The sequence below is a fragment of the Centroberyx gerrardi genome, chromosome 6 (assembly GCF_048128805.1).
Source record: "Centroberyx gerrardi isolate f3 chromosome 6, fCenGer3.hap1.cur.20231027, whole genome shotgun sequence".
NCBI lineage: Eukaryota > Metazoa > Chordata > Actinopteri > Beryciformes > Berycidae > Centroberyx > Centroberyx gerrardi.
The window spans coordinates 15,544,110-15,565,323 of record NC_136002.1 but is presented as its reverse complement, the minus strand read 5'-3'; the positions used below and the strand labels follow the sequence as shown (position 1 = coordinate 15,565,323).

Genomic DNA, 21,214 nt, shown 5'->3' with positions numbered 1-21,214 from the left:
TGAGTTTGCACCGTGTGTGTATTTAAGTGAGTATGTATACACAAGTGACTGACTTAAACAGGAAAACAGAATGAGAAATTGAGTTAGAGGGACAAAAGGACAGAAAGAAAGCATGAGAAAAAGAGTGAGTGATCATCTACTGAGCATCACTGCAAACATGAGTGCATGCTGACCTCTTTCCCCAGCAGTTCACAGATGTGTTTGTGGTGTTTGAGGGAGTCCTGGATGGCCTGGATCTGCATGGAGACGGCAGACAGCACCGCCTCCTCTAAGCGGTTAAACTCGTCGAAGCAGCCCCATGCTCCACACTTCACCAAGCCCACAAAGATACGGCCCATAGACTTCACATCAATACCCTGGAAAACAGATAGATGCATGACACAGAAAACAGATAGACATAGTCATCAACAACTCTCAGGGTGTGTTCTCAGTCAGGATTGTCCTCGATGGCCTTCTTGTTCTGTGCGTGCTTGCTTATGTGTGTGTGGTCGCAAGTTGAATGATCAGAACTCAAGACCAAGACACTGCTCAGTGTGTGTCTCTGTACTTGCACATGTGTTATGTGTATGTGTAACAAGGATGTAATCAAGACTACAAAATGTCATAAGTATTAGGGGGAAAACAGCAATCTCCAGCATAGATCACAGAAATGAATAGGAGTGCTGTGTACAAAACCATTCCAGAAAATACAAATGCCTCCATATGTCTATATCAGCCCACAGAATAAAGAATGAATATTTGTTTTACTTGGGGTTTTTTTTGCCAAAATGGGTATATAGTCTTCAACCCCTCAAAATCCTTTATACCCCCTCAAAATCCTTTATACCTCATCGCAGTTGAACACCAGCACTTGGCGTCCGAACAGCCCCCCCAGGGCTTTGACTGACTCAGTCTTGCCTGTGCCAGCTGGCCCGTAGGGGTTCCCCCCAAGCCCCATCTTCATGGCCTGGGTCAGAGTCAGGTAGCACTTATCAGTCAATGGTGTGTGCACCAGCTTAGCCGCATTCCCCTAGGAGACAGGAGAGAGAGACAGGAGAGTGCAGGGCAGATAGAGGGACAGAGGAGTGAAGGAAATGGAGAGAGAAGGACAGAGAGATGTGAAGAGGAAGAGAGGGATGGAGGGGCGGAAGAGAGGGAGAGAGAAGCAAGCGGAAGAGAAAGGAAAAGACAGGAGATGGGTAAGGAGGAGAAAGAGGGAAGGAAAAATAAATAGAGGGCAGGCAAGAGAGAGGAAAAAGAAAATGAGTGAGACTGAGTTTAGCAAGTGTTTTGCAAAGGAACCGCAGCAGGGAAATACAGCAAGACATATCCAGTACCCCAATAAAGAGCTCCTCATCTCTGCATCAACAGTGCCCCCCAGTGGTAAAAAATAAGAAATTCAAGTAAATTCTAGGAACGTAAAGAATGTTTTTGGTGAAGCAATGTATGATTATATAGCATTTTCTCTCACATTTTTAATAGCATTTAGGACCACATGGCATTACAGTTCTATTGAAACCTATGCATCTTAAATTATTTTAGGCCATGCGGCAATAATAATTGTGTATTGCCCAGATTAGTGTTCAGATTGATTACTCTGTGTGTGTGTGTGTGTGTGTGTGTGCAGACACATACATAAGTATGTATGAGATTACATTGCAGGTGTTATACATGTACCTGAATTGCAAAACAACTATGTGTGTTTGGGAGTGTTTGTCTAGTCCCCTGTGAAAGAGGTGTGTGTATCTGCAGGCTTACACACCTGGTATTCATATGTGTAGCTGAATTGTGCATCGACCATATGTATATTGCAGCATTTGTCTGGTCCCATGTAGAAGCGGAGCTGCTTCCTCCAGGCCCAGGCATCGGTACTGCTGACTCCTGTATGGCTCAGCTGTTTCACCACACTGATGTTATGGATGATGTCCAGGATCAAGGCCTTCAGCTTCAGCTGCAGGACACTGGACTCTATACATGCACACACACACACACGGGATAGCATGGTTGGAAAGATAATACAAACACCAAATTAAAATTTGATTATAAAAGAGAATCATCCCTTCGAATGCCATATACAGTATTTGAGATGGGAAAATAATATTTGCCATATGGTACAAACAGAAGAAAAGAAGCACACAGGGCCATATAATATACAAAGCATGGTTGCATTCCAAAAGACTAAACACAAACTTCTATATTATAGTGTTTATTATAGTGTATAGTGTATATAGCAACTCTATAGTCCTGTTGGTTCAGTGGCTTAAGGCGCAAACTCACATATTCACATCATATGTTCAAATTCAGCTCATGACCTTTGTCGCATGTAATTCTCTCTCTCTTTCCTTAATCAACTACATTAAAGATAACCTTTATTAATCTTTACTTAAAAAAGTAGAAAAGAGTACCCTACATTATCAGAGTGTTCTGTCTCTGAGCCAGAGAGCACAGCCACCCAGGTTTTATGTGGCCATCTATTAACCCCAGGTCATTAGATGAGCCGGCAAGCTACTCCTTTAGCTGCTTTGCTTTGATTAGACGAGAGACTTTAAAAGCGCAAGCCACCCTGTTCCACAGCACTAACAGGAAGACTACTTACAATAGTAATTGCTATTATGCCACCATTAAAAAAGAAAATCAAAGCAGCTCTTGATGGTTTTAAGGCATGCTATTTATATTCTGAAACCATAGAAAACATTAAGTGTGTGCTAGTGATTCCACTCTGCCTAGACAGATACTCTTGATAAGTGTCTCTTCAACAATGGGTTAAGGGCTAAGAATGTGTATTACCATTGATTGGCCCTTCCTTGGATGAGTTTGCATGTACTATTTCTGCTTGGGTACTTTGCCCACACACAACAGAGACAGCCAACTAGGCCCTGTGTCTCACACAAGATATACATCAGTGAGGTTAGCCATTACTAGCCTCAGCAAAGTAAAAATGACCCTACCAGATGTACACTATCCTTCAGTCTTGTCTCTGAGCCAAAGAGCAGATAGCTCCCACTCCCCTGCCAGGTTTTATGGTCCATCTATTTAGACTGGGTCATTAGATTATCCTTCCAGCTATTACTTTAGCGGCTTTAATCAGTAATGCCACTCTGCAGCCTGGCCGTTTGTTTTAAGGGAGCCAGTTATTTAGTGAAATGTTATCATGGAAATTAGCATTTTTTCAAGTGCGGACAATAACATAATACCATAACACTGTCATGTTGAAATGTCTAAGATTCTAAAACTGAAAAAAAAAAGAAAAAAAAGGCAGGAACTACTGTGGCTGGCAAAGAAAACTGGGCTCCAGTAGTAGTAATTTGGTGCAATAAACGAGCATTGTTTCATACTGCCATTTGCATTTGACTTAGAAATTTGGAATTTGGCAGCAATGTCCTGTGAAATGATGCCACTGCCAGGGTTATAGAGGAGCTTTCAATCTCATGCATGAATCAGAATCCAAATAAATGATCATTTCCATGGCAATAATATGAAATAAGCTACACACAGCAGCTATCTTCTTGTAAATTTATCTGCCAGATGAGCATTCAAGAATATTGACTTGAATTCAAATGCCCCTTTTATCCATCCAAGTTCTGTGGAACTAGTCCTCTGCCAGGTTTTATGTAGCCATTTATTTAGCCCCAGGTCATTAGACTAGCCTGCCAGCTATTACTTTAGCAGCTTTAATAAGCGCTGCCCTTCTGCAGCCTCTTGTGTCTGGCTGGCTATCAAGGGAGTCGCACAAGAGCAGTCATTCAGTGTTAATCTCTCTGCGCTCAGTAACAACCCAGATTCTGATCAGAGCTCAATCATTAACAACACAAGAGGGAGTCAGACGGCAGAATGAAGTGTAAGTGTCGAGGAGCAAGTGTTTATATGAGCAGTAATTCGGAGAGATTCATATTATCAGGGACGTGATCAGGAACCAAAAAAGCAGGAAAAAAAACAAATCAGGAAAAGTCAGATATTGCATTTACATTAATAGGACTTAAAGGACAAAAAGAACTCCTGCGAAAAATAAAACAGCCACATTTAGTATGCCACCAAAAATTCTGAACATTTAATAACCCCTAGGCAAGAAACACCACACAGAGAATGGGACTCTTGCTCTCAGTATCTTCCGTCTGGCTGGGTATTAGTCTCGCATCAGAAGTTGCTTTATCCTCTCAATGCTGAATGACAGCCCAGATTACAATCAGAGCGTAGTCACTAACAACACAGGAGGGAGATATGTTTTAGAAGAAAGTTAAAAAGATGAGGTGTAAGTGTTGAGTATGCACTAAGTGTGTGTGTGTGTGTGTGTGCGTGCGTGCGTGCGTGCGAGCGAGTGAGCAAGCGAGAGAGAGAGAGCATGTGTGAGTGCACAGCCTGTGACTCCATCTGTATTGGTGCAGACTGTATTGGTACTGACATACAAACCTACACAAACACACATCTACAACTGTGTTTCCAATTCTATTTCTGTCTTTGTGCATTCAAACAGACAGACAGATGTGGACACACATACAGCACCTACACACGCATGCACACACAAACATGTACAACACAAACACCCGTAGACACAGGTGGTAGTACCTGCGTTGGTGTGGTCGTCAGAGCTGGTGTCTACTGTAGTGTAGTGTTCTAGTTTGGCATTGAGCTCCACCTCCAGCTGCTGTAGATTCTGTTCTCTTAAAGCTCTTTCCATATCTTCAGTAAACTGGATCTGCTCTGCCAGGCACAGGATCTACACAGACAGGTCATACAGGAATTTAGTTAGTATTAAATTAATAAAGTATCAAAGCAACCAATTTGTGCCAAGGGTTTCATTCCAAAAGACCATATCCATTTTAGAAATGGATATCCATCAGGGAATATTTTAAAACCACAGATGATTGTATCCTCAAAAACATAAATATTTTATGCACAAAGTGAGCGTGTGTGTGCATGTGTGCGTGTGTGTGTGTGTGTGTATACCTGTGATGGGTAGCGTGAGGGGTCCACCTCCCCTTTCTTCCCTGCTGACACACACTCATACAGCAGGTGCTTCAGAGTCTCCTTCATCTCTGCAGACAGCTCACTCAGCCACACCTAGAGAAGAGAAGAGAAATGCGCACGCACACACACACACACACACACACACACACAGTTACCAATACTTTATCTAAGTCATCAAATAAATACAATATGCCCCCCTTCCCACACACACCTAAATCTTCAATAATGTGAACATACATCCAACATACAGCACACATACTGTACATTCACACGCAACTCTGTGTCATCTTTACCTCCACATTGTTGGAGATTCGTATGAGGTTTCTGAGTGGCACCATCTCTCCCTCGAGAGAACACATGGCAACAATGTGCTGGCACTGCTCATCGAACTCAACACTGTTGATACCTACACAGGATAATACATTCATAGACACACACAGAGGTTACATTCCCTGTCCAATATATACAGTATTATAGGAGAGGAGAGAAGAGAAGAGAGGAGAAGAGAAGAGAAGAGAAGAGAAGAGAAGAGAAGAGAAGAGAAGAGAAGAGAAGAGAAGAGAAGAGAAGAGAAGAGAAGTCCTGTTGTTAATGTCTCAATAACCAAAGCCCATTAACACTTTAGGTCTTAAATTTAACCATTAGCACTTATTGGATGGACTTGAATGGACTCTCAGTTTGTAGTAAAATTAAATTGATTGGCTTGTTAATCTCCTCAACTGTCCCTTCAGGCAGTCCAGTGTAAGATGTGATTCAAGGTGTCAGATGTGACCAGCAAATAACGTCTTAAACAATCAATAGAATAGAATAGAATAGAATAGAATAGAAATTGGAAGAGAAAAGAAGAGAAGAGAAGAGAAGAGAAGAGAAGAGAAGAGAAGAGAAGAGAAGAGGTGTCTGACCAGCAAAGAGTTTCTTGAGGTGTGACTGGATGACAGCTGGGTTGGTTGCCTGCCTGATGTTTGCTAATCCTCAAGATTTAATTTAATGTTACCAGTAGATAGGCCTGCATTTTCCTGAGACAATTTTGTACCTTGCAAGTCTATCTACCAGGTGGTCAGGTGGAAATTAGATCTTTTAATTGACCTGCCTGGTGAAATAATCATTAAACAAAAATAACGAAGCGAGGGAGAATTGATTTGACTCTGACCAACCTCAGTCGGGGGTTTTTTATATCATCATTTCCAGGCATACTACTCATTGACAGGCCAAACTAAACTCATTAGAAAATTGCTTTCTTCAGAATCTACATTGTATGTGTGTGTTTTGAGTATGTGAGTACACATATGTTGTGTCTGACCAGCAAAGAGTTTCTTGAGGTGTGACTGGATGACAGCTGGGTTGGTTGCCTGACCCAGAATCTCCAACAGATCATCATCTCCTATGAAATAGAACCGAGGGAACGCAGAGCGCTTCTCCTGTAACACCCACACACAAACATACATAAGGTTAGCTATGATGCAGCGCATATTATGTGTAGATAACCGCATGTGGTTGTACATTTTCACATAAATTTGCACGAGAATGAGTGCACTTATGTGTCTACATACTGATATGAGTGTGTGTGTGTGTGTGTTTGTGTGTGTGTGTGTGAGTGTGTACCTCCAGGAACTCATTGAGTGACTTCTGGCAGCGTTGCAGCTGGTCCAGTATGGTGACCAGGGAGTTTCTGATGCCGGCCCTTGAGCTCAGAGACACCACCCTGCTGTCCCTCTGAACGTCTGACATTATAGACCTGTTACACACATGGAGAAGGTGCTTTTGTTCCCAAATGTGTATAACACTGTATGTCTATCTGTCAGTTTCGGATCCTGGCAAAAGTTTAAAGACACTACCCTGCTGTCACACCGCATATCAGCCATTATCAATCTGGTACACGGAGAAATAGTACATTCAGAACAAATAGTACATTAAAATATATGCACATGCACACACACACACACACACATTTAAGCAGGTGCCTGCCCACCAGCACTCACACGTCAAAGTCAGGATACTATAAAAAGGATTTCAGAAATAGTTTGTGGGAGTGGGTAGTTCCCTTGCTTTGCATTCTCAGTTCAAGTCTCAAAGGGCTTCACAACACCCACATTATGAAAAATACTACAGTACCACTTACATTACTAGAATTTATGCAGCTGGTAACCTGCTTATGGTAAAGTGCTAAACCACAGTGTAGGTTCTCTGAATGTGATACATGGGGATGAGCCTTAAGAGGTAACCTACACACACACATACACAGCGTACCTGAAGTCCTCGTCAACCCGTTTGAAGCGTGCCTGCTCCCTGGGCAACGCCCCCCGTCCAAAGATAGGCTCCAGGTAAACCCAGCGCCTCTGGATGGCATTCAGACTGAGCAGGTACTCATCGAGGTCTGACAGACGAACTTCCCACAGACTCACCTGGACGTAGAGGGAGCAAGTATAGTGGCATTAGTTAGTGGTGCATGATAAAGGAGACTGTTTGATATAACTTGGTGTCTGTGAGAACCATAAATACCACTACTAGGTTTAATTTGATTGGATTAACACCTACAAAGTCTTTAATAAAGTGACAGTCTGTACAAAGTTACTTTTCCCAAAATTGAAGCACTGGAATCTTACAAAAGTATATTTTTAGATTCAAGGCTTTGACCTGACCTTGTCCTGGAAGCTGCGGTAGTACGGAGAGTCTTTCAGAGACTGCAGCAGACAGCGGTTATCTCCCACCTGGATGGGAACAGAGTGGTGATAAAGGCAATGTTTGCTAATCCTCAAGATTTAATTTAATGTTACCAGTAGATAGGCCTGCATTTTCCTGAGACAATTTTGTACCTTGCAAGTCTATCTACCAGGTGGTCAGGTGGAAATGAGATCTTTTAATTGACCTGCCTGGTGAAATAATCATTAAACAAAAATAACGAAACGAGGGAGAATTCTGACCACGTCAATAGCATGAGCATAACAAAATCCATCTCTTCTTTTTACAAGGAGAACAAAAAAGAACAAAAATATGCACTTTGTAAGAATTTCCTTTTGATTCCCCAAGATGTTTAGGGAGTCCAAATGCTTTATCTTTCAATTCGACCAACCACAGTCTGGGTTTTTTTTATATCATCATTTCCAGGCATACTACTCATTGGCAGGCCAAACTAAACTTATTAGAAAATTGCTTTCTTCAGAATCTACATTGTATGTGTGTGTTTTGAGTATGTGAGTACACATATGTTTGGCTGTGTGTGCCTGTGTGTGCACCTGGTTGACTATATCCTTCCAGTCCTTGATTAAGGTGAGAGTGCGGCCGCTGCTGTCTGTGTACTCGGTGAGGTTGAAGGCCGCTGCAGCCCCCCACAAATCCAGCTCCCTCAGGGCCTCTCTGATCGTCACCTCCGCCTGGGCACGGCTGTTCAGATCCTACACACACACACACACACACACACACATAATCTGTGTCCACTGTGTCCAAATCTGTGTCCAAATTAGCAACAAACCAGGACAAACAATGCACATGCAGATCTTTCATTTGGCTTGCCAGGAATATAATTTTTGGCGTACAAACACATACAGATGAGAGAAATACCAAAACAGAATATGAACAAGTTAAGGAGGTGTGTGTACACGCCTGTGGAAGTGTGTGTATATACCTTGAGCTCCAGGGCCTTGTCTATGATGGTAGTCGCCACACTGAGCAGGTCATTAAAGGTGAGTCTCTCTAATGTCGTCCCTCTAGGAAGACCCAGCAAACGGAACATATCCAACCAATGGTCCTGGGACAGGTGCTCCCCACGCACATACTTCAGCACTGGGACCAGGTTCTACACATGCAGATGCATAAAAATGTGAATAAAAACACGAGAAGAGGTGGATATCCTCTATTATTCCTTCAACCCAACTATTATGTACCTTGTATTTGTCCACCTCTCCCTGCAGTTTAACAGACATGGCAGTGGGCTGCTCCAGCTTCCTAAGTCTGTCCTGCCATGCAAACAGAAACTCCTCAAACACATACGTCTTGCTCCTGTAAAAACACACAGAAACATACATATGCACACAAATTAACAGATATTAATGAGAAAAAAATTGGCTCATATTCAGAATATGTTTCATATCAACAACAGGCGTAAACTTAACCCCCTACCTGAAGGTGATCCAATCCTCCTGAGCCTTCTCTGTGAAGCCCTGCTGCCACTCCTCATACAGAGACCACATCTGGCTGCACTCCTCCATGTCTCTAATGGTCTCCTCCGCTAGAGAGAAGTCTGGAGCCTCCAAGTCAAAATGGGCACAGTCCTCACTGAGGTGAGGAGAGGAGAGGAGAGGAGAGGAGAGGAGAGGAGAGGAGAGGAGAGGAGAGGATGTCATTAGATGAGACAGCACTTTGATGTCAGCATACTTTTCTAAACTTTTGATTTCAGAAGGATGCAGAAAAGAAAAGAGACAAGGGGGGGTTAAAGGGTAAAAACTTTCACTGTAAATAAATGTTTTCTAAAGGAGAGCTCCATAAAAACACCACCCTTAATCAATGACTCTGAGAGAGGCCTAGTGTGTTTTTAATCCACCTAATCTTAACTACACTCTAGCAATTCATCATCAAATATTGCGCAGTTTGAGTATATTTGAAGTCTTAGTGCAAATTGTGCTCCACATAGCTACAATCTTATCAAACTGGATTTAGGGAAGCCATTAATGACCCTAACAAGTGGAAAATTACTCATTAGGTGTTAAACAATGTAACTAACCGTTACATATTCCAAACAGATGATGCAGGCGATCTATATGCTTCTCAGCTGGATCTATTGTCTCAATAAAGAAAATATACAGCGAATAGAAAAACCTACAGCAGTTTAGTGCGTACAAGCTCCAGCTCCTGGAACTCCTGCTGCTTGTCTCTGATGGTCTGGAGGCAGGCAAGCAGGGCAGCCTGATCGCCTGTTTCTAGAGCGTCATCCTTGGGCTTCAGCTGGTCCCAGCGGGCCTTGAACCGCTCCAGATCTGCCCTGTAGGCCTGGATACGTCCCTCCGCATTACTACGCATCACCTCCACCTAGGGGAGGGACAGAGTGAGAGTGAGCGGGTGAGAGGGAGAAAGAGGGAGCAAAGAGGGAGCAAAAAAAGGGGAGAGGTGGCAGGAGAAAGGGATTGGGGGGTGGGAGAAAAAACACGAGAGAAAAGGCATTGCTTAAAAGTAGCACTAGAAAGCTGCCGTTACTGGACATTGGCAGTATTCAAATAAGCACAGCTTGCGTCGTTTTTGAGTGTTGCATACATGTGTGAATAAGCATGCTGCATCATCCCTTGAAGTGTGTGCATACAAATTACAAATCAGGTTATTAGCTGACTTTCGTATCCAGAGTGAGTAACAATAAATGAGCAGGTAGGGGTTCGGTATCTTGCTAAAGGACACTTTGGGCAGACGTAGCTATTAATGGATATTTTGGCTGTTGTGGGGGATCGAGCCTCCAATCTCTCATGTTTGGGAGGATCTCTCTACCTACTAGGCCACTCTACCACCAACATGTAGGTATATACGTGTGTGTGTGTGTGTGTGTGTGTGTGTGTGTGTGTGGCACCTGTTCTTTGATCATGAGCTGGTGGCTCTCGATGACGAGCTCCAGTTTGTCCCACTTGGCCCTCAGGGAGGACAGAGAGTCCAGGCCTCCCCCGGCCACCGCACGCAGCAAGCGGTTCTTCTCCTCAGCACACTGGAACTGAGGCAGGATCTACACACATACACACACACATGAATGCCCAGACACACATACATCCATGCACAAATTGTACTGTGTGTACAAATTCACTCATCCCCAGTCCACCCATACACAAAAAGTAAACATACCTTTGCACACACCAACGGACATATAACATGGAAAGACAGCCACATTCTTGTGTGGGATGTGGGAGAATAATCTTTTACAGTTTCCTAAGTTGATATTCGAGACTTTTCACACTACAAAAACTCACCTAGCTTGCATTTCTGCCTGCAAAAACCACATCCAATTGATCCATACCCTAACACAGTGTTCAGAACATTAGCAACCACATTACCATGCTACTGAATGAATGCCGAATGTCAGCTTTAGTGCAGATGGTGTCACAGCAATTGGTGGTACATATGGCAGAAGTCCTATATGATTGGTTACTGATGGACAGAGTTGCTCATAAGTTCAGGAAAAAGAGCCCTGATATCTCCAACTATGCCGACTGAGTGCAGACATCATCAGGAATAATGTAAAGGAGAGGGGCAACCTAGACGATAGGCACAAACTTTAAAAAAAAAACATCAGTGTTATCCTTTAACAAAGTTGCTGGGCAGGATTTAGGAGTGTGTTTGTCTTACTTCAGGTTTGCGGGCTTGTATCTGGCCGTGTTTGGCATTGGCCCCCCCAATCTCCTCTATGTTCTCTGGACGAGTGGACAAGGCCTCCATCGACTCTGACACAAAACTCTCTATGGACTGAGTATGGCCTGGATGGGGGGAGCGGAGAAGAGGGACAGAAGAAAGGAGATGAAGAGAAAGACAAAGAAAGGCGAGACAAAGCAAGACAAATAAAGGGAGAGGAGGACAGGGAAAGAGAAAAGGAAAGAGAAAGTGAGAGAAAGGGGGATATAATTGGATCAGGAACAGAGATTGAAACAGAAACAGAGAAAGAGAGGGAAAAAAAAGAAAACGTGAAAAAAAGCATTTGGCCTGATGGTTGGTGTTAATGTTCGACCCTGATTACTTTAAATAAATAACAAATAATCAAATTATTTTTATACAAAAAAAACACAAAAAACAACATAACAGTGTTATTTAGAAAGGAAGTAAAGTGGTGTTTACCTTGTATTAGTGTGAAACAAAATGGGGAGTCCAGTCAAAGCATATGTACTGTATTTACCCAACAAAAAAACAAGAGGATTGAAGTCTGTCTACCTTGTATGGACTTCCTGAGTGACATAAGCAGGGTGTCAAACAGCCTCTGGATCAAGTCATCGATGACGGCCTTTACTGGCTCACAGTTCACTGTGATACAGTCTACTTTCTCCTGACTGACAGACATGAGAGGAGAGAGGGAGAAAAAGGGGAAGAAAAGAATGAAGGAAAAACCAGCATGAGAGGAGCTGAAGGAGAACAGTGTCTGTGACTTGTTAGGATGTAAATTACATTTTTTATTTATGTTGTCAGTCACCAATATGTTGCTTTCACCTGCACTAACTGAATTCAATCAAAATGAATTGAATGAAATCTTGCTAGGTGTCAATAAAAATGACAGCCACACCCGCTGAAAGCAGTCGACAGGGCAAGTCTTTTCTCAAAAGTTCAACTAAGAGATTCAGAAGCTCTCTTATAACGAATTATTTAGAGAATAATTGTCACTTGGAAAAAGACAGAGATGTAGTGAGGTGAAGAAAGCATGGAAACAAAAATAGTATCTAGAAATGAATGGTATGTGTGGTATACCCTAAAATAAATGTTTGTCAAAATTCAATGGGCTTGGGGGGAAAAAAATCCTGTTCTATCATTAAACATGGGGTTTTCCCCATCACTCACCCAGACTTGACCTGCCAGCATGGAGATCAGGTTAGCCAGGCATGTAAGTGAGAACTTCTTTCAAAAAGGTCACTTGCAGTTTACCATTTTTATGCCTTATTTAATTCCATCTTACTTTCCTCTTATAAATCCTGGCTTTAGGATTTTTCCTCAATATTGTGTGATAAAATTTTCTTACACTGGTTTTATCCAAAAGTGCTATATTTTTTGCTATGTTTGTTTTTATATGGAGTAAATGTTGACCATTATTTATATTATATTGGCTCCACATCTTCTAATAAAGCAAAGCCTCAAAATATCAGTTTGGAAATTGATGGAGCCATATGTCATGAGAAAACAAAAATTGCCAACCATTTTAATGCCTTTTTTACCACTGTAGCCTCATCCCTGGTTAAGAATTTACAAGCCTGTAAGGGATACTATGGGTTTTCCTTTGTTCAAAACTTTTACCAAAGTTTGAACATAGCAAATGACATGTTTGAGTTAGATATGGTAACAGAGAGCAGTGTCTTTAATAATTTATAAAGGATAGTGCCAGCATAACAGCAAAAATCTGATGCCTATTGTGAATCTTTCTATACACACTGGAAAGTTCCCAAATGATCTGAAATTAGCCAGAGTCGTTCCTCTGCATAAAAAAGACAGAAAAACCCAGGTTAGCAATTATAGGCCTGTGTCAATCTTAAACATACTATCCAAAGTCTTTGAGAGATTGGTATTAGGGCTGCACGATTATGGCAAAAATCATAATCACGATTATTTTGATTGATATTGAGATCACGATTATTTAACACGATTACTCATGGACTTTGGGAACATCATGCATTTATTGAACTTTTAAAAAAAACTCATTGGATTTCTTTGAACTTTAAATATAATTGAACTGAAAAACAAAGAAATAAATGCAAATAAATAAATAAATAAAAGTAAAAAAAATGAGATAAATAAATAACTAAAATAAATAATATATAAAAAATAAATAACACCGACTATGTTGTAGTGCACTGTCACAACCTACTGCAAAATATTCAACATATTGGTAAACTATATCTCTATATTCTTTCAGTCAGTCACTTAGTCAGGTAACAGGCACCTGACTGACTGATGTCGCATCACATCACGTCTGTAATTTGGGGTCTCGCGGTGTGAAAACAAAAGTGAAACTTAACATACCACAGTCAGTAATGGGGATCTGTAGACAGTAACTTGTCTTCGCTGCCATACAGACTTAAACGGTAGGTGACTTTAACGTTACCTCGTGGTATTTAAGTAACGTTAGTGGAATTAGGTAATTTAACCATGTCGCAGTGCTTCAGTGCAATTGAACACGCACCGTGGGTCTGTACAGTGTTTCCACACCAATGATTTTTTTTTTTTTACCTTTCCTGTCGACCAACGGCTCTCTTTCTGTCATCTTCTACCAAGGAAGGTTTAAAAATAAACGGAGAAACGCGCCGGCCGGCTCTCTGTTACCGACTCCAGCTGAAACTATACCACAGCATGTTTGGGCTTTGGAGGAGGGGCGGAGCGGAGCGCACCGTTGCGGAGGAAAGGGGTGCGCTGGATTTACAACACAAGACAAAACGAGAGCAACATTGCTAAACGGAATGAGGCACAAAAATCGTTTTATCTCGATTTTCTTGTTTTCATAATCGTGGGAAGCCAAAATCGTAATCGAAAATAAAATTCGATTAATCGCCCAGCCCTAATTGGTATATAATCAACTGGAAGAATATCTTCTCAAACACAAAATACTTTTTAAGTACCAGTCTGGTTTCAGAACAGCTCACTCTACAAACACGTGTTTGATCAATCTTTTTGATTACATAAAAATGGAGAGCGAGAAAGGGAATTATACGGGTATGGTCATGTTAGACTTACAGAAGGCTTTCGATACCGTTGATCATGGTATTCTTTTAATGAAATTGAAATGTGTGGGCCTTAAAGACGTAGCTGTGAATTGGTTTAAATCCTACTTGGCAGACAGGAAACAGGTGTGTAAAGTTGGTGAGGCCCTGTCCACAGTTATGGAGGTCACATGTGGGGTCCCACAGGGCTCCATTTTGGGACCATTGTAGTTTTTAATTTATGTCAATGATATGCCGGCAGCAGTGACATCTAAAATGATGCTTTACGCAGATGACTCTACTTTATTAGTATCCGGTAAAGATACCAGAGTTATACAGGAAACTCTTAGTAGAGAACTGTCTCTGGTAAGAGACTGGTTGATTGACAACAAACTGTCTTTACATCTGGGAAAGACAGAGTCCATATTATTTGGCACTAAACACAAGCTTAAGAAAAGCGATACAATCAAGGTACAGTGTGAAGGAAATATTATTGAATCCAAAACCAGTGTCAAATACCTTGGAGTCTCTCTCGACCAATCTGTGTTTGGGGAGGAAATTGCAGCTACAATCTTATCTAAAACTGCAAAAAAGCTTAGGTTTTTATATCATTACACTCGTTTTTTTAATATTAAGGTTAAGAAACTTTTAGTTGCCTCATTAATCCAGTGCCACTTCGACTATGCCTGCTCCGCATGGTATAGTGGACTTTCCCAAAAGCTTAAAAACAAAATGCAGGTAGCGCAGAATAATGTTATCAGATACATGCTCAATGCTCCTCCCAGGACACATATAGGACCTGTAGAAATTATTACCTGTTGAAGATCGAGTTAAACAACTGAAACTTAACCATATGTTTGATATAATTCACAAAAGGGCCCCAGAATATATGAATTGTCAAATTGATATGGTTGGAAGCCAACATAATTGTAACACAAGAGCAAGCATTATGTCATGCAGTGTTCCTCGTGTTAAAGGTAAAATAGCAAGAAGCTAATTTTTCTATACTGGGATCTCCTTATGGAACAACCTGCCCCTGCGTATTAAACAAAACCAAACAAAGGCAATTTTTAAAACAAAAGTTAAGGTGGCTTTGTGGGGAGTGTTGATGGGTCACTTTTAAGGGAGGGAGTTTGAACCATGGGCGAGGGGTTGCAAGGGGGACTAGTAGGTTTATCCTGTAATTTTGTTTGTTTCCATCGAATTGTTTGTTTCCATGTATTGTGTTTGTTTGTTTCCATCGAGGACCACTTTGGAAATAAGTGTTTTTAGTAATGCTTTTAAGTGCTATCCTCTGGGATTTTGTGTCATGATACTCCTTTGAGTTGTTGTGCTTTTAAATTCCTAATAAAAATTAAATTAAATTCAATTCAATTCAATTCAATTAAAAAAAAATTGTTTATTAACTTTATTATGTGTGATATGTACCTAGGCAGACGTTCTGAATCCTTCCCCCGGGCTTTCAGGGCCTTGAAGTTTCTCTCCCAGTCCTGCACCGAGTCCAGATGATTCTCCACTAACCTCTCTATGTCCACCTGGCCCAGCACCACCCACTCCTACAACACACGCACACGCACGCACACACACACACAAGTTTTTCGTTTCTAAGTCAAAGGTGACAGAAACTATGAAATAATCACAAGACTATGATTAGTGAGTAGGAACACAGAACTAAAGGAAAAGGGAAGAGAAGTTTGATGCTGGCCAAGTGCTTTCCCTGTTCTAGTTTAGATATGCATGACTGCAAGTGAGAAAACTGTATACTGTGCTCACTGTACTCTCAGGATAGTAGAGCAGGGACAAATGTCAACAATGACGACAACAGAGCTTCGGTTACAGCAATGGAGAAAAAAAAAAGGACTAATCCATTTGCATTCTTTCAAAGCACACAGCAAAATGTTATGACTTATAACAATGCTTCACTAAGTGGAAAAAAAGATTGATCAATTTACATTCTTTCAAAACAGATAGATTAACACTAACAGGGTTTCAATGAACAAATGGAACAAAGAAAATATTGATCAATTTGTATTTTTTCACAGCAGAGGCATGAAAAGTGCTGTAAAAACAGGGATTCAATAGGGATTCTACAATTACAACTCCTCAAATATGAGGCCAAGCTCAGATCAACTCTGACAATAAAATGTCAATGAATAGTTAGCTTTCCACATAATAAAATATGTTAGACTGGATTCTTTTTGTATAATGGTGATACAATACATTCAAAACAGTGTGTGTTTGAATGAAGTAAAACGAAAAAGTATAGGCCTTTAGTTTATATTGTCTGTAATAGATATAAATAAAAAAAAAAAAACTTGTCACACTTAAAACTGTTATTTTCTTCACATTATACTGTGGCTTGTTTTTAAAAAGGAAGGTTGACTCATATCAATCATTATTATCATCATCATTTTTGTCATCATCATCTCTTGTTCAGGCACCTTGAACTTGTTCTGTACGGCCTGCAGGCGGCTGAAGAGGTCCTCGGCCTTACTGAAGATGGTGACGAACCCAGAGGCATTCCTGTCAATCATGACACTGAAGATAAGCTCCTCCCCCTGGGCGCTGACCCCTTTGAACTGGTTCGGGATCGAGATGAACCTCTTCATCTCCCTGAAGTAGCGCGCTCGCACCTCCTCAAACGGAGGGCGGAACTGCAGACGGCCCTGCCTACTCAGGGGAAAGAGTGGAGAGATGGCAAACGGTGGAAAATTATAGTTTTATCCACACTAATCAACAATGAGAAAGAGAGAGAGAGAGAGAGAGATAGTGACACAAAGAATGTGGGGTTACAGAGAAAGAAGGGGGAAGAGAGACAGAAGAGAAGTGAAATCGCTGCCACTAATATGAAGATGAGGCCAAAGTGTAAGTGAGAAAAAGAAACAAAGAAGTGAAAACACACACACAGCAAGAGTTCCAAAGTAGAGAGAGATGGAAAGAAAATGAGGCACAAAGACAGTGAGACAGAAAGTTAGAAAAGTGACAGAGGGTGAGACAGAAAGAGGAGAGACGGAGACAGGTACTGACTTGAAGGTAAGGTCTATGTGTATTTCAGGCAGGTTCTTGTTCAGAGCTTCCAGTCCTGTCTGGTACTGGTGTTCAAGAGCCTTGTACAGCTGATGGTTCCAGTGCTGACGCCACGCACGCATGTCACCTGACCTGAAGCCCTGTACACACAAACACACATTAGCTTTCCAACGAAATAACTCAAAAGAGAAGATTTATTGTGTAGGATGTGTGTGTCCAGACAAAAGGATATGTATTGAGAGCTAAAATTATTTTTTGATACTTATTTACAGTGTAATATGGATTTCACATAGAAACATTGAATTATGGGTCTGTATTGTCCTTATAGGACAGGTAGTTTTAGCCAATTAATCACATAAAGCACGGCTAGGTTTTATTGGTTGTTATGTAGATTCCTGTGGTAACCAGGGAGCTAGTTGGTGATCTTTCTTGTTTTCTCCTAGTTTTCATACTTATGTATATATACTAGGCTTGTGCCGATTGGCGATCGGATCGTATATCGCCGATTGAACGGATGATCGACGATTGGTTTTTCCTGGCCGATGATATTAAAGATAAGATAATAATGTTAAACTGAACATGATGCTGTGATATTGTCACACCAAGCACAGACACACAGACTTTTAAAAGGGAGCTGTTGCTTGAATAGAGGAGACATTGCTATTAAATAGAATTTTTTGAATGTTTAAATATTTAAATGTACACACTCTTTTGTAAATGTTTATTCACGCAACTTTAACTCTATCGCTTTCATAAAGCCATATTAAAGGTTTGATTATTTCAAAGTTCCGTCAGACGCTGAGCCACGCTCAAGCTGATTATTCAAAATCTTCAATCCAAATTAAATTCTAACAACGTCAATAATAATTTAAAAAATGCTAACAGATAATAAATTATTTAATAAAAACGAATAAATGTACTACTGCTACTACTAAATTCTATTTAATAGCAATGTCTCCTCTATTCAAGCAAGGCTCCCTTTTAAAAGTCTGTGTGTCTGTGCTTGGTGTGACAATATCACAGCATCATGTTCAGTTTAACATTATTATCTTATCTTTAATATCACAATCCAAATCATATCCATAACGTTAAGAGAGAGGGGGTTGACAAAGGTTCCAGGCCGGAATCGAACCCAGGATATCACGGTCAGACCACTGACCCACTAGGTCGCCCTGACACTTATGCTTTTGACTGTATTCTGTACCTGGGCCTCCAGAGTGGCAAAGCCAGTACGGAGCTCCTGAAGGCCATCCTTCCACCGCTGCTGATGTCTCAGAAGGTCCACATTCATCAGAGTCACCACCTGACAAACACACACACACACACAGGCATGCATTTATACATATGTGTACACGCACGTGCACAGAAAAGCAAGACTTCAGTTACTAATTTAAAACTAATTGGGGGAAAATATGACCAGTTCCAAAGAAATGTGCTCACAATAAATAACTCAAATTATAGTCGTAGTGCTGGCTGCCTCAGTACAGTTGAAGCCTTACAAAATAGTCAAGGAACACACTTATTTAATGTTTAATAATCATATTAAGCATTTGATATGTGTGATGCCCACACATCATGACCGTTTTGGAGACCTACAGTTGAGGTCAAAAGTTTACATACACTTGTAAGGGACATGTATATCATGGCAGTATTGGGATTTCAATTATTTCTGCAGCTGTTTTTTTTCTGTAAAAGAATGATTGGAAAACACACTTCCTTTTTCACAAAAAACATTCACAAATTTGGTTTCTTTAACAAATTTATTGTGTGTCTTCTGAAAATGTAACAAAATGTTATGGGTCAAAAATATACATACAGCACAGCTAGTATTTGGTTGCATGTCCCTTAGCCCTTTTCACCTCAGTCAGCCACTTTTGGTAGCCATCAACAAGCTTCTGGCAGAATTCTGGTTGTATCTTTGACCGCTCTTCTTGGCAGAATTGGTAGAGTGCAACCAAATTTGGTTCTATCGTCTTTTCAGGACACTCCACATATTTTCAATGGGGTTGAGGTCAGGACTCTGGAAAGGCCATTCCAAAACCTTAATTTTAGCTTGATTTAGCCATCCCCAAACCACTTTTGATGTGTGTTTAGGGTCATTGTCCTGTTGGAACACCCCATTTCGTCCAAGATTTAACTTTCTAGCTGATGGTTTGATGTTGTCCTGAAGAATTCTGAGGTAATCTTCCTTCTTCATTATTCCGTCCACTTTCTGCAATGCACCAGTTCCACTGGCAGCAAAACAGCCCCAGAGCATGATATACCTATAGCACCACTATACTTGAAAGTAGGTACAGTGTTCTTAGGGTTGAATGCCTCACCTTTTCTCCTCCAAACATACTTCTTGTCATTGTGGCCAAATAACTCAATCTTTGTTTCATTTGACCACAAAACTCTCCTCCAGAAGGTTTTTTGTTTGTCCATGTGATCAGCAACAAACTTGAGTCGAGCTTTAAGGTGCCGATTTTGGAGCAGGGGCTTCTGTCTTGCACAGTAGCCTCTCAGCCCATGGCGATGTAAAACTCGCTTGACTGTGGACAGTGACACCTGTGTTCCAGCAGCTTCTAAATCATGGCAGACCTGTTTTTTGGTGATTCTTGGATTACATCTGACCATCTGGACCAATTTTCTCTCAGCAGAGGGTGACAGTTTGGGTTTTCTTCCAGACCGTGGCAAAGAGACCAGTGTTCCCAGTACTTTGTACTTACGAACAATTGTTTGCACTGATGATCTTGGGACCTGAAGTTGCTTTGGGATGGCCCCAAGTGACATTCCTGACTTGTGTAAATTTATTATGCGCTTTCTCAGATCTGTAGGCTACTTGTGATGACCCTCCCACTCTCCTGGCTCTGCATCTTGCAGGAGCCTGGTGGGTGGAGTCATCATCAGAGCTGATGGAGTGCACCTGGGCCCGGTGAACTCCTTGGGCTTAAGAAGGCCTCGGACTATCAGTGTCTCTCTCCCTCCTCACCTATGGACACCTTTTGTTCTGTTCTTTTGGTTTGATGTAGTTTGTGTTTGTTTGCCCCTTAGTTTTAGTTAATAAATCATTGTTATAACTTTTACTTTGGCGTATGTCTCCCCTCCTTTGTTACTTCCTTGAGCCGGGTTGTAACACTACTGAGGAGTATTCCAGAAAGCAGGATTGGTAAGTTATCCAGATCTGTTAACTCAGAATTCACAAAAATTCGGGATTTTCTGTTCCAAAAAACTGAGATCAGAATAAGTCTAGATCAATTACTATGGCAACTTATGCTCTCAAACTAACCTGCTCTGTGGCAGGTTTACTTGAGGCTTACTTGAGTTAAACCCGACTGAACCTGCAGCATTTAAGCATCACACAATTCAGTTCGTTCAACTTTTCTGGAAAATGGCTTTAAACCTGTCATGGAAGATCCCGTTGACATGGAAGCTCAAATTATTCGTAGGGCTTTACATCGAGAGAGGGTGCGATATATTTTATCACACCCACCTGTTGCATTTTATCGCGAGAGTTACCGTTTTTCAAGAATCAATTTATCTGAATAGACTTCCTCAGCCTCACATTTCCCTGTCACCTCTGTACAAATGTTATGCATTGCCCTTCGTTTATTCAGTACTGGAAGCTTTCTGTATAAAATTGGAGATAGAGTTAAGAGGTAAGAGATAAATATTAATTATGAATGTGATAAACCAACCCTTGATGTAGGCGCTGTGTCCTGGGGGTAGTTGGTTCTGATGAGCTTCCTTCATGCCATCAGTTATCACTGTCAGAGTAAGGGCCAGCTCCTCTGCTGCTGTGAAAGGTGCTGGAACCCTTACCCATTTTACAGCCTCAACCTTCTTCCAATTAGCTACAGAGTGGAGGTCAAATAAGTCTAGGCCTACATTTAGGCTACTAAAATGAA

At 41.2% G+C, this 21,214-nt stretch overlaps 1 protein-coding gene across 1 annotated transcript in view; it reads right to left on the bottom strand.

Annotated features, from left to right (window-relative positions):
• The window catches only part of dync2h1 (dynein cytoplasmic 2 heavy chain 1), a 149,404-nt gene that overhangs the window by 115,709 nt on the left and 12,481 nt on the right, over nucleotides 1-21,214 (bottom strand). The window contains exons 17-38 of the mRNA XM_071925082.2: nucleotides 18,532-18,630; nucleotides 17,328-17,467; nucleotides 16,742-16,970; nucleotides 15,729-15,856; nucleotides 11,836-11,951; nucleotides 11,260-11,387; nucleotides 10,493-10,642; nucleotides 9,761-9,966; nucleotides 9,061-9,216; nucleotides 8,826-8,940; nucleotides 8,567-8,737; nucleotides 8,178-8,336; nucleotides 7,584-7,652; nucleotides 7,192-7,346; nucleotides 6,547-6,679; nucleotides 6,245-6,362; nucleotides 5,238-5,350; nucleotides 4,924-5,037; nucleotides 4,547-4,693; nucleotides 1,742-1,945; nucleotides 827-1,009; nucleotides 174-356 (exon numbers count right to left, since the gene is read on the bottom strand). Coding sequence (XP_071781183.2) covers nucleotides 174-356; nucleotides 827-1,009; nucleotides 1,742-1,945; nucleotides 4,547-4,693; nucleotides 4,924-5,037; nucleotides 5,238-5,350; nucleotides 6,245-6,362; nucleotides 6,547-6,679; nucleotides 7,192-7,346; nucleotides 7,584-7,652; nucleotides 8,178-8,336; nucleotides 8,567-8,737; nucleotides 8,826-8,940; nucleotides 9,061-9,216; nucleotides 9,761-9,966; nucleotides 10,493-10,642; nucleotides 11,260-11,387; nucleotides 11,836-11,951; nucleotides 15,729-15,856; nucleotides 16,742-16,970; nucleotides 17,328-17,467; nucleotides 18,532-18,630 — 3,216 coding nt within the window. The remainder of the gene's footprint in view (nucleotides 1-173; nucleotides 357-826; nucleotides 1,010-1,741; nucleotides 1,946-4,546; nucleotides 4,694-4,923; nucleotides 5,038-5,237; nucleotides 5,351-6,244; nucleotides 6,363-6,546; nucleotides 6,680-7,191; nucleotides 7,347-7,583; nucleotides 7,653-8,177; nucleotides 8,337-8,566; nucleotides 8,738-8,825; nucleotides 8,941-9,060; nucleotides 9,217-9,760; nucleotides 9,967-10,492; nucleotides 10,643-11,259; nucleotides 11,388-11,835; nucleotides 11,952-15,728; nucleotides 15,857-16,741; nucleotides 16,971-17,327; nucleotides 17,468-18,531; nucleotides 18,631-21,214) is intronic.